The sequence below is a fragment of the Salvia hispanica genome, chromosome 5 (assembly GCF_023119035.1).
Source record: "Salvia hispanica cultivar TCC Black 2014 chromosome 5, UniMelb_Shisp_WGS_1.0, whole genome shotgun sequence".
Classification (NCBI taxonomy): domain Eukaryota; kingdom Viridiplantae; phylum Streptophyta; class Magnoliopsida; order Lamiales; family Lamiaceae; genus Salvia; species Salvia hispanica.
In genome coordinates, this window is record NC_062969.1 from 29,218,357 (window position 1) to 29,232,208 (window position 13,852).

The 13,852-nt window shown below is 35.8% G+C and overlaps 1 protein-coding gene across 2 annotated transcripts; it reads right to left on the reverse strand.

The window, feature by feature from the left end:
* Positions 1 to 2,760: 2,760 nt before the first annotated feature.
* LOC125186243 (protein yippee-like) lies at positions 2,761 to 5,585 on the reverse strand. Of its 2 annotated transcripts, none has more exons than XM_048082596.1 (6): positions 5,426 to 5,585; positions 5,229 to 5,330; positions 3,969 to 4,012; positions 3,436 to 3,544; positions 3,285 to 3,340; positions 2,761 to 3,195 (listed from the first exon to the last, which is right to left on the reverse strand). In XM_048082596.1, the coding sequence occupies exons 2-6, from the start codon at positions 5,322 to 5,324 to the stop codon at positions 3,111 to 3,113; spliced, it is 390 nt and encodes a 129-aa protein (XP_047938553.1). In that variant the 5' UTR covers positions 5,325 to 5,330; positions 5,426 to 5,585; the 3' UTR covers positions 2,761 to 3,110. The 2 variants fall into 2 exon arrangements, with proteins under 2 accessions (XP_047938553.1, XP_047938554.1); XM_048082597.1 differs by having other exon boundaries at positions 5,229 to 5,324; positions 5,426 to 5,583.
* Between the last annotated feature and the right edge of the window lie 8,267 nt (positions 5,586 to 13,852).

The following is a 13,852-nucleotide window of genomic DNA, read 5'->3' on the forward strand; positions in this document are numbered from 1 at the left end:
CATTAAAATATAACAATTTAAACATATTATACTTATTAATTTAATATACATAAAAATAATAATTAGTACTACATATATTAATTTACAAAACTATAAGTATAACATACTACATTTAAAAATATTTAATAATATTAAAATATAAAAGTATAATAATCCTATTATATTTTATAAAATAATAATCATTGTAATGATAATAGTAATAATTAATGTTGTTAATATCACTAACTCAATCCTATTATTATTCACATTATTACTATTATCAATCGTTTGAATTATATCTAATCTATAAATCATCATTAACTCAAACTATATAATTTATCGATCTTAATCAAACTAATCTCATTTGTTTGTAAAATTTGGTCCGAAAGGTGGAAGAATAAAGGGTCGGACATTAATGGGAAATATAGAGCTTTATAGGGAAAGGGCTGTTATGTAAAATACTTATGCACTAATAACTAGGCTTAGTTTTTCTAATATTTTAATACCATTATACCCTTGTATAAATATATAACCATAATAACATCTGAGTTCCGGGCTACAAACTAAGAGTTAAATACTCCATCCGTCCTCTAAAAATAGAAATTCTTTTTTTATGATCCATCCTCTATAACTAGAAAGTTTCTATTTAAGGAAATTTCTTTATCTCTAATGAGGTGAGATCATTTTTCACTAATACACTTTTTTTTCTATTTTTCTCTTATTTTACTAATTTTACGTCAAAACTGTGTCGTTTCAAAAATTTCTAATTTTAAGAGGCGCTTGAAAAAAGATACTAGTACTAGTTACTATGTATGGCAAGCATGAACTCAAACAAGATTAAGTACTCTTGATATAAACATTTTAAAATGTGACATTAGACAAAACGACGTATGTTAATTCTGAAGTTGTTAGAATGATTTAACTTATAAAATTAATATCATATGCTGAATATATTAGTCACATTAAAAAAATAATTTGAGATTTGAAATTTTAAATTGGAACTTAAGCATATTTTTATAAAAAAAAAAGTTAAAAGGGAAAATATGAAGATTAATCCTTAATTACAGTCACATTATAATATGTTCGACAACTTTAAATTGTTTAAAAAAACGATGAATTTGAATTTATTTACAATTATTCCGGAATGATTTTTTATGAAATTGTATCTGACATGATAGAAATGAAAAAAAATATTTTGATATCACTATCGATGAGTTAAATGATGTCATCTACTCCCCCGTCCCACAATAAGAGTCTTATTTTGTCATTTTGGTTCATCCAATAATAAGAGTCATATTTCATTTTACCATAAGGCCATGTTTCGTTGCCAGGATTCTGTCTAGGAAAGTAATCTGATTATTTAAATTTTAAATTCTTGTGATTGTTTCGGTTTTTAATCAAACTGAGAAAGTAATCAAAATCCGAGAACAAGGAAAGTTAGTACAACTTTCCAAGATTCTGAATCCTAACTTTTCTTAGATATTCTTTTTCCCAGTTTTAGGATTCTTACATATTTAAGCAATATAGTATAGTTTTATAATTATTATTATTATTATTATTATTAATTACAATGTTTTAAATATATTCCCGGCATTCATTTTCTAAGGAATCATTTTTCTTGCAAACTTTACTTTCCCGCTAACCAAACATTGCCTAAATGGTAAGTGAACCTCACATTCCACCAACTTATTCCATCACATTTTGTTATAAAACTAATATACATAAGTGAGACTCATATTTCATTAACTTATTCAACTCACTTTTCTTTACATTTCTTAAAATCTGTGTCATAACTAAATACGACTCCTATTGCAAGACGGGGGGAGTATTATTGAAAAAAACAGTAAACGCAAAGGAAACTGCAGATCAAAAAAGTTACTCCCTCTGTCCACAATAATTGTCATCTTTTCCATTTCAGTCCGTCCCATAATAATTACCACACTTCATTTTTACCATAAATGGTAAGTAGGTCTCACGTTCCACTAACTCACTTCACTCATATTTTATTATAAAACCAATATAAAAAAATGGGTCTTACATTCCACTAATTTTTCCAACTAATTTTTCTTTACATTTCTAAAAAATTGTGCCAGTGACAATTATTGTGGTACGGCGGGAGTATTTAGCAATGCGAAGAAAGAGATTTATTAAGGACTGGGATCCCCTGCTATGCAAAATGCCACAGCAGGGATGCTGTGGTGATCTACACCACAGATTAATTTCATTTACTTATATTATTTTTTTTTCATTTTAATTTTGAATGATTTGGATCACCACAGCATCTCCTACTGTGGCATTTTGCACAGCAGAGCAACTCAGCCCATCTATTAACTACTCCGTACATGAAAAGTGATTTATGCTACAAACTAAGAAAAGTGCAATAAAACTATGTAAATGTCATAAAAGTAAAGGAAAATATTTCTGCACTTTCAGATCTTTAGCACTTCAAAACTTCTGACCGTGAAAACTTGCTTATATTTAATACTCGGTTCACGGTTCAAAATTGAAATTTACCTGCCCGATTAAGATTCCGAAACCACGAACAAGATATTTTGATTTTCACCTTTTAGGTCTCTAATAAAATTTATTGGCACCATTTGTTGGAATGACTTTTGCATTATTATAGGTATCAGTTGCCTATTGTTTAGGTTGAAAAATTTGTGGCTCACTCATTTGATATTCCAGATCAATGGCTTTCCTAATCAAATACTACCATATCTAAGTTAACAACAACCTAAGGAATCCAATAATAGACAAGAGCAGAAGAAGATAACAACAAAGTGCAATATTAACAAATTGTGTCAAGTTAATAGTATTTTATTATTTGTACATTTATATGTCCAATTCAAACCAAAGGCCAACTCAAACAATCATGAAACTAAGACATCAGCTCATTCTGAACATAAACTACACATGAAGACCTAATGAGCAATGTCAGTTCCTTGAGAAATTAAATGCCATCGGAATGTAAACGAACCACGTAACAACAGCAAACGAGATGTTAATCCGATGGTAACAGTCCATCCAATCATCAATTCAGAAGCAGAGTCAAAGAAGAAGAATGAAGAGGTTTACGAATGTACAATTGAAGATGACGATATTCATTTGTGATTAGGATCGAGCTGACTGATTCAGACATCATCAGCATCACTTCCTCCGAAATGTGCTCCGTGGCTAACCCAATAATTGCTTCCATCTGGCCCGGATATCTTAAACCTGTGGCACGAATGATGATATCTCAAAAACCATACAAGCATTATCATCACACCGATTTCTATAATGTGGTATTCAGACACAAAACAGACCGCTCAAGAACAGATTTTCCTTCTTTGTACTTTTGACTCTTTTCACGAGCAGTTTCCTGAAGACAACAAACACACGATCGTTACTTGAACCTTACCGATCAAAAGATAATGAAAAGTGAAAATTATGCGTTTAACTAAGGAACGATCTTACATATTTCCATCCAACAATTGAACCACATTGGACGCAGAATATATCAACAACTATGTGTGATCCAGTCATCATCATTCTCTCTTCCTTCTCGCCAAGCGTTACATTTGCTCTGCAACGCAAAGTAAACAGCACTCACTTCAAGATCGAGCATTAGAATACATGTAATGTCTATTAGTCATCATCTTCTATAGTGCAAATGTGTTTGCTAAGAATGCTTAATGCCATCTCCAGATTCCACTCGGTTTATGATCTACAACCTTTTAACCAGTCGGAAATCAGTGAGGATTGGCGCTTTTAAATTTAGATTTTAGGAACATATAGGAAACATAATATAAGATCCCCGAAACTGATGTTTGATACAACATCAAACATATGAAGACTTCAGTCTGTCGCAAGAACAAGAAATCTTATGAATATCTAATTTACCGAAAATCACGATAGATGAGAAAAGTTACACATCATATGGGAGATCCATTCCGTAGAATTAGTGTTAAAACCCATGTATTAGTTTCAAGAAATTAAGAAAAACTTACACTTTACTGAAGAGATAAGCCTTTCCATGCCTGCTGTGGAAAGACTGAAGCAAAAGATACAAGGTGAGACAGAGTATGCGTGTGCCTCGATTTGAAAAATCTCAGTATGACATGTAAAACATTTGAGATTTAATGTATAATATTGGTAGCACTTTACAATATGTAGTACTCCTATTTATTATTGAACACTTGCACATCACTGACAAGAAACAAGAAAACAAGAACAATATGGTACTAACAAGTGGTCTCCTCTATGAATTACAGCCTCTAAATACAAAATCCCAACAAAAGTTTCATAATACATTTCAATGAAAGTCAATGTTAGACAACATTTCATTTATTATGCTCGGCATTGCAAACAGACACTTACTTAAGACTAGCACAACAAATGTATAAGTCATCTGTACAATGTTGAGGCGAGAATTGTACTCAACTTTTGCCCCATATCTGTACTAGGCAGTAAGAAACTACTTCAGACATCCACTTTGCATAATTAGATATATGCAAACTACAATAAGATTATATACTCTCAACAAATTAATGTATTATGACTCAAGTACTCTCTACCAACATTAGTAATTACTCCCTCCATCCACCAATAAACATCCCATTTTGCCATTTCCGTCCGTCCACCAATAAACTTCTCATTTGTTTTTTTACTACTTTTGATAATGGACTCCACATTCCACTAACTTTATCTCAATCATATTTCATTATAAAACTAATATACTACTCCCTCCGTCCACGAAAATAGTCCCATTTTGTCATTTGGGATGTTCACAAAAAATACTCTCATATCTAAAAATAGAAAGTTCCTTTTTCCTACTTTTTCTCCTGCTTATGCTCTACCCACTTTTTTTAAACATCTCATTTACTCTACCCACTTTTGGAGGGAGTACAAAAGTAGGACTCCCCTTCCACTAACTTTTCTTAACCCGCTTTTTACTACATTTCTTAAAATCATGTCCGGTCAAATGTGCTCTTGTATTGGTGGCGGAGGGGGTATTTTGCTATGATTCCAACAAAAAAAGTCAACTATATATCCCAACTAAAACCAGATCTGAGAAACAATGATTGTGAATATGATCAAGAAAACGAAAGCTGATAATCATCTGAACTAAAACAAACTACAAAATTCCCAAACAATCAAAGAAAGCAGATCAAGACAAGATTAGAAGAGGCTTTAGGCAAACCCAATTTCAAGATTTTACATCGAATTGATCACCAGAAAGAAATCAACAAAAAAAAAAAAGGTTTAACCTTGGAGACGATATCATCATCAAGCGCTAGATGAGTTCCACAGTGCTTGCAACTATAGATCTTTCCCTCGAGAGTCACAGCAAACACTCTCCCCATCTATCCCTTGTCAAATTAACAACAATTTTCAGAAAGAAAATAAATATGTGCAGTAATTCAGCAATCAATTGATCAAGAAAACAAAAAATCGGAAGACTCACTCGGCAAACGGCAGAATTGAAGATGAATTAAGATTTCAAGAAGGCAAGAACAAAGAGTGCAAGAAACGAAAGACAAGAATACACGTATATTTAAATGGCAATCATCACACACTTTTGTCGAAGTGAAACTCCACAATAACGTTACGTGTAGTGTATGTGACACACACACAATGTAAACGTATTTATACAGAAATCGATAATTGATGGAGTAGATAAGATATGCAGCAGATTTTAATGCACAATATTAGGAAAGTGAATTTCCCATATAATCTAAGTTTATACTCCCTCCATCCCAAGATAAATGACTTGTATTCCTTTTTGCGATATCACACTATAAGTGACCTATTTTCATATTTAGCAAAAAGTCATCTCTCTTACTTTATTCTCCACCTACTTTATTCTCTCTTTCTCTCCTCTACTTTTGACTCTCTCACACTTTACTCTCTCCACTTTAACTTATTTAAATACAATTCCTTAAATCTCGTGCCCAAAAAAAGTAAGTCACTTATCTTGGGACGGGGGAAGTATTAGGGATGAGAATATACTCGAAGGATACGCAATTTAACTAATATTTCCTCCATCCGTCAATGAATATACTTTTACTGATTATAACTTTTAAGAAATTAGTTGATTTTATAGAAAAAACTAAAAAGTTAATGAATAGTGGTTCTTATTTTTATACTCCCTCCGTGCCACGCAGTGGAGATATTTTGTCATTTTAGTAAGTTCCATATAATGGAGTCATTTCCTTTTCTTTTTTTTTAGTAAAAGTCAATATATTTCTTCTTACTTACTTTATTCTCTCTTCATCTCTCTACATTTTTCTTTTCATAGTTTATTCTTCCTTTACTTAACTCATTTAACAATTTTTCTTAATTTTCGTGCCAAAATGAAATTTCTCCACTACTATAAAACGGAGGGAGTACTTCACTATATTGATTTATTGGAAAGTATAGTCCACTTCCAGAAATAGCACTTCAACACTTCATCCATCAATAATTATCTCATTTTTTGTCGTCTTGAATTTTAAGAAACTGTCAAAAAACTGGTATAAAAAAATTAGTAAATATGAGTTATTTTTATATATTGATTTATAATAAATTGTAAGTAAATAGAGTGAGTTAGTAGATGTTGGATCCACTTGTCAAATACTAAATCTTTCCCATAAAATTAGAGATATTTTCCATTTTGGTCCATCACATAAAAATACTTCATTTCTATTTTGGTAACTTCTTTCTTTCTAATAAAGTATTCTCCACTAATATACTATATGTCTTACTTTAACAATTATACATTAAAACGTGTAATGTCTCAAATGTCTCTATTTTTATGGGACATGAGAAGTATAGTAAAAGTGATACGATTGATGGAGGACTGACGAAAAAGGAAAATTGGAGCATTTAATAACAGACGAATAGAGTAAAAGTGAAATAGGACATTTGTTATTGAACGTAAAAAAAAATGAAAATTAGACATTTAATGGTGGATAAAAGAAGCAATAAAATAAAGGTGAAAAATCGGAATATATGAAATTGTTAGCTAATGAAAATAAGATCTGGAAAACTACAATTAATGGAGAGATATAAGAAGAGTATGGTAGAAAGCCATATGCATTCGTTCAACACACATGTACATAATCACGAAATATGAAATTCAAAATCATTATTAGTATCTATCATCACACAAGGACCCGAGAAAATTTGAAACATCTGTTGGTTAAAGAACGCATCAAAATTCTAATAATAAAGCTCAATCATAGAATAAGAATAACAGTTCGCAGTAGAATAAGGATAGAAAGCCATATACATTGACCGAACACATACTACATGATAACGAAAAAGGAAATTCATAACCTTTAGTATTCTACCAAGACCTGAACAAACATCTATTGTTAATAGAACGCATCAAAATCCTAAGAATAAAGCTCAATCATAGAATTATAAAACGGTACGCAGTAGAATAAGGATTGGACACGGTTTAATGTTTGGAGACTTGCACCTTCGAAAGTCCTACTTTAAACAAAGAACAACTTCCAAGAACTTCATTCTAACTCCGCTTTCTCATTACAGCTCAACCTGTTCATTTAGAATTATGGAGCCAATGTAGGTGGTGGTCCCTGTAAAAGTTGTCATGTTTTATATCTCTTTGTTTCGGGAGGAGAACCATAGGTCCTAAAGAGGTTTTCTACTTCATACTCCCTCCGTCCCATAAAAGATGTCACACTAGTGGAACGGCACGAGATTTTAGGAGATTTTGTTTTGTGTGTTAAATGGAGAGAAAAAATATAATTTTTATATTCATGTGAGAGAGAACTTTTTCCAAAAAGGGAAATGTGACATCTTTTGTGGGACAAACTAAAAAGGAAAGTGTGACATCTTTTATGGGACGGAGGGAGTACATTTTTTCCTATCTCTTTTTCTTCCATGTAATTTCATTTAATCGAGCCCTTTTTTGGATTGGATCATATCCTTTCATTGTGAGTTTGAGATTGTCATTTTAGAGCAAGTTTTAGAAAAACACAATTATAGATTTCTCCCTACGAAGATTCACATCATTTGGTATATATCACAGTTATATGTTCTTGCTCTTATAAGTGATTGGGTCAATTTTTCTAGTTCCTTTATTTGTGTCATGTTCTTATTTTGTGATCAGATTGTGTTATTGTTATTAGATTACGCTATAATTTTACTTTTACCTGATCTATGATATGTCAATTATCTCTCTGCTAAATTTGCGCTTAAAATATTGATAAGACTAATTTCATGCATTGGTTATGGGGTTAAATTCAACGGATTTCTGGGTCTAACACAGCTTTTAAGTCAGGTGTGTAGAAAAAATCGCCAGATCCAGGAAGGAAGGAAGAAAATCACCTGGTGAAGGAGTTTGGCGAGAAAGTGAGCAGAAAAGGAAAAAAATTGCCAGACGGAGGAGATTGCTAGATGGAGGGCAAAGAAGGGAATTCAAGAAGATTCTAGAAGATCACCTCCACGTCTATAAATAGAGAGCACGCAACAAACATGAAATCATCATCTCTCACATTTTGCTCTTAGCTCACTTTCATACACTTCTACTACACACACTTGGGGGTTATCGGAAACTCAAGGGGTTGGGGCTCATTTTTTGAGTTGTTGTTGAGTACCACCGTCTCCACGAGAGGCGAAGAAACAATTTACTGCTTTCGTTTTACTTTCTGTTCTGAATTTCCCCGAGTCTTCGTTGTTCGAAGCTCGGCGTTTGTTTTGTTGTTGAATCCTCGTTGACTTCTGAATCGTTTAGCTATGGAAGTTTATGTTTTGTTTTTGTTTTATATTTGCGTTGATTGTTGCTTTGCCTTGGATGCTTTTCGCACTTGATTTGTTTTGTTGGAGTTGGATTGTGTTGGAATTGTAGTTGATCGGAGGAATTTGGTTAGATCGGAGTGATCGGAGATGGAATTTGTTGTGGTTTATTGTGGATGGCTTGGATCCAGAGCGGATGAAGCATCCAATGTTTCGATCTATTGAATTCTGCATGGTTATTTTTTTTTTGGTTACTGTTCTTAGTTCACTTCGTCTAGCTATCGTAGATCTGAGTAATTTTCCGGTGATTTGTGTTTTTCCGACGTTCGAGTCGTCGTGCTCTGTTTGAATCTGGGTTGTTGCTCTGTTTCATTCATGTTTATGCTTGAATCGGTTGAATATATGAAGATGGATGCTTTCTTACGTTTCCATCTCTGTGGGATTCGATCCCTACTTCCTTATACTCCCTCCGTCCGCGAATAGGAGTCCCGGTTGGCCATTTTCATCCGTCCGCCATTAGGAGTCCCGGTTAGACATTTTATCTTCGGTATAAAAAATGACCCAACTTTTCCCTTAATTTAGAAGCTGCAATTAATTTTAATCCACTTTGATTGCAATTTCTCACTCTCTCTCTTAATGTTAGATTTCATTATTTCAAAGAATAAAGCAAATAATAATATAAATGGGTCCCACATTCCATTATCACACACTTAAATTATTACACTCAAACTTTTCTTAAAACTCGCACCCAACTCAACCGGGACTCCTCTTCGCGAACGGATGGAGTACTAGTTTTTAGTATCTTGGGTTGAGGGTTTTGAAACAGAAAAAGATTGTGTGTCCAACGACCGAGGATTTCAAGGATTCTCTGAGTTCCTAGACCTTGTGATCTAGCGGACTTTCAAATGGCGTCGTTTTCGGGGATGGATGGCGTAGTTTGTGTTTGTGTTTAGAGATTTTGACGTATATAGTTTTGATTTTTCGTTTTCTTTCCTTTTCAGTTTATGAGCAGAGGCTCACGGTTTAGAAACTGGAGTAACTCGTCTGGGTCAAGGAACGCTCAGTTCAGGTGGCGGGTTAAGGAGACAACATCTACGGTCACCACCAGATCGGGGCTGACGACAGGAAATCCATTTCCGTTTGGTTCAGTCAGTAACGAAGATTGGATTTCGTCAGGCGGAGAGGACCCTAAGTCGCCATCAGAAACAGAGGAGGAAGCAGTCAGGGACATGGCAAACCAAGTTAATCCCGATCCTGAGATTGGTTCGCTCACTGTACATCTAGATGACGAGCCAGCTCAAGCTATTGTTTCAAATCAACGTCAGAGATCCATTGACATAAAGACGAACGTGCTAGGCATTTTACCTACTTTTGCGGGGCGAAGGAATGAGTGTCCATACGTGTTCTTGAATGAATTCAGCAAGCTGTGCAGCATTCAGAAAAGGCCAAATGATGCGACGGAGGAGGACTATCGCCTGCGCGCGATCCCGTTCGCTTTGAAAGGAGAAGCCAACACATGGTTGTTAAGACGGCCACATGACTCAATTCACACCTGGAAGGACTTCAAGCTGGAATTCCTGGACTACTTTTTCCCTTCAAACAAAACCAATGCCCTTAAGAAGGAGATTTTGGAGTGCAAACAAGACTACGATGAGTCTTTGAGTCAGTATTGGTCTCGATTCAAAGGATTGCTCGATGCTTGCCCCAACCACAGAATGATGGAGGCTGAAACCTATTACCTATTTTATGAGGGAGCTAATCCTGAGTCCAAGGATTTGATGAATTCCTCGAGTGAAGCACGAGATACCCTTGGGAGGTTGATCGATGCAAAGAAGGCCTATGATAACCCGCGTAATCTTGTTAGAATGAGCTTAGAAAATGCGGTGCAAGAGCAGGAAAGGAGTGGGTGACAGAATAGATCGATTGGAAAGGGCACTTCTAAGCACAATTGAAAAGAAGAATTCTCCTATCTCACAGGAGAAGGAGAAGTCGTCAGGTCAAGAAGAAAATCAACTCCAACTCTATTATGGTCCGTCAACCGATGGAGAATACCAAGCCCAGGCGAACGCTATGGGAAATTGGAATCAGATAACCAGAATACAGGCTGGAACCATTGGAAGATTAAAGGAGCCCCATGGAGAGACAACCCCTGTTTCAGATGGACTAAACCAACAACCTCAACCTCAGAATCCTGGTCCAGCTGAGAACCAACAGAATTGGCCTAACCGAAATCAAGAAGGGCCGCATCACAACTCGAATTGGTCAGGGAGGAGTCAAGAAGGGCAGAATAACTGGGGCTACCGAACTCAAGGAGACTAGCCTAATTGGGGCAATAGAAATCAAAACAACCAAGGAAGCTCATATGTGCCACCACACCAGAGAAACACCACCGGGAATTATCAGAATTTCCAGCCTAACCACCAAGGAAATCAAGGGTCAGGAAACCAACACAATAACAATAAGGGAGGTCAAGGGAACTTCCGCCAGAATCAGGGGAGTGGACCGAACCATGGTCAAGGATCGAGTTCCAGCCAACCCAACTATAAACCCTAGAGGAATCTAGATGATATGGTGCATGACCTAGTCAGCTCTCAACAGCATATGCAGAACAACATGCAATCCAACAATGACGTGGTGCATAAACTTCAGGATGCACAGCAGGAGCAGAAAGCTGCAATGGACATGTTGGCTAAGCAAATGTCTCAGATCGCTACTTCATTGAGTGAGATGCGAGGGAATGAATGAAGGATACCAGCCTCGGTGAAACCACCTGACAAGGCAAACATCAGTCAGATTACTCTGAGATCAGGGCGTGGCTATGAAGGACCAGTGATGAAGGATGATGAAGATGTACCCCCCGCCGTAAGCAAGGAGAATGAGAGTTTAGATCTAACCGAAGGAGTACAGAGATAAGGAGCACCAGAATTGAGGACGGTCTTTAGGAAGGTGATTTGGAAAGACCACTACCCCGAGTGGCCGATCCATTTTTCCTAGACCCGGAACCAGAGGTGGAGATTGAAGAAGTAAGGAAGGAAACTGGTGAGCCTTTAGCTTGTGGTGGATATCTTGTCTAGAGCATGTACTAGACAAGATATCTATACATAGTAAAATGAATATGTTGAGGAAACAACAATCTAACATCAAGCCTCCCGATAACACAAGGAAACCTAGGCAAGATCATAGACTGCTAGAAAATTGTGTGGGGGATAACTCGGAGTATGATGGTAATGAGCGGAGTTGGAGGGATCACTTTGGGGTAATGGTCACGGAAGAGGTGGAAGAGATGAAAGATGCCCGGAGTACCAAGGTAGACATCATCATGACTACGAGGGCTTTGGGAATACGAGGGGTATAATTGTGAGAAGTATGAAGGGGAAGAATATGAGCCGAGCTATGATGAACTAAAGGAGAACATCAAGCACAGTTTGCTTAAGTTCCATAGAAAGTTTGATCCCAACCTACTTGGAGTAGGAATCACATGTGAAGACAAGGTGAAGCTCGCCATTGCAGAGTTTAGAAGTCACACCAATACTTGGTGGGTCCATGTGTTGAAGCTTCGGAGATGGATAGATTTGGTCATGGCTTGAGTTAAATGAGCTAAAGAGATCCATTTTTGTGCCAATAACAAACATCAGTGTAATGGCAACCCTACTCGTACCCAACTTATACCTCTCATTTCCAACATTATCAACCGCATCAATTATGCATAAAACCACAATTCCTACAATCTCATATCTCTCATCATATATCTAAATCAACAATTTTAATTTTAATTCTTCAATTATATTAATCATCATCTACTTTACAAAATTAAATAACAAAAATGGCATAATTTAAAATTTGTCCAATAAAAATATCTTCATCTTTCCATTTATGTCTATCCATCAAAACTATTAGCATACTAAAAATAGAAAGTTACTTTAAATTTATTATTCATTTTTTATCTTTCACTATTCTACTTTATCCATATTTTTTCTTTCTCTCTCATATTTTACCTATTTTATTTATTTATCTACCATATTTTAATAATTATGTATTAAAACTCATGTTATCTACCAATAAGACTATTTTTGGTGGACAAAAGATGTCACACTTGTGGGACGGCACAGGACTTTAGGAGGTTTAGTTTTGTGTGTTAAATGGAAAGAGAAAATATAGTTTTTATATTTATGTGAGAGAGTTTATTCTAAAACTGAAAATGCGACATCTTTTGTGGGACAAACCAAAAAGGAAAGTGTGACATCTATTATGAGACGGAGGGAGTAATATATTTCAAATAAATGTCTTGCGGTCTGGACCAGAGTGCCACTACCCATACTCTACTCTGATACTCATCTCCGTAACAAACCTCTTTTTTTTATAATTAAATCAATGAAAAGATGAAACAAATGTTACAAACTACTTCTTGGGCATACCCAAGGGAGAGAATGTCAGACAGACCCAGTCATTATACGAGGGCAGAAAGACTCGAGGAGAAATAAATCCCAGCGATAAGTAAAAAGAAAATGAGACAAACAACTAGTTCCAAGCGATGGTACTGCTCACTAACCCAGGGGGGTTGGGCAGGGCCTCGTTAAAACCTCTTGAGACCAAAAACCCAAAGGAAAAAATATCCCAAGAGGAAAAAGAGTACCCACGTTAGCAGCACCAAAAGGCTCTCCAAGGTCCGAACACTAGGTAAAGGGACCCAGGAATTTCTTCTAAGTCTGACATCGCTTCTCCGGTAGGTGTTGGATGACCTGATCATCAGGATATCGAGAGTAAAGAAGACTATAAGTGGTTGAATTGATGAGGGATGTCGTTCTGTCCGCATCAAACTTCTTTCCATCATTGATGTGTGCATTTCTGACCTTCCAAATGAAGTAAACCGAGGCCATAAGGGCAATCCTCCTTGCTTTTTGAATAATAGCCGAGCCCGTCTTGTGCGTTGCGATCCATTTGATTGCACTTTTGATGGTCGTGGACCCACGTTGCATCCCGGTCCAACTGCGTATCTCTTCCCGAACCTTTTTCGTTTCCGCGCATTTAAAGAAGAGGTGCTCAATCGTCTCGTCCTGTGCCGTGCAGAAGGCACAACTCTTCTCGATAATCGAACAAGAAACTCGGTCATGTGCCGTGAGTTTTTCCTGGAGTGCCAACTAGTAGATGA

Coding starts and splice junctions, on each gene's coding strand:
- LOC125186243 (XM_048082596.1), bottom strand. CDS start 5,324: ATGGGGAGAGTGTTTGCTGTGACTCTCGAGGGAAAGATCTATAGTTGC. Junction 4,013..5,228: donor ATGATGATATCGTCTCCAAG/GTTAAACCTTTT, acceptor CTTTTGCTTCAG/TCTTTCCACAGCAGGCATGG. Junction 3,196..3,284: donor GGAAAATCTGTTCTTGAGCG/GTCTGTTTTGTG, acceptor TTCGTGCCACAG/GTTTAAGATATCCGGGCCAG.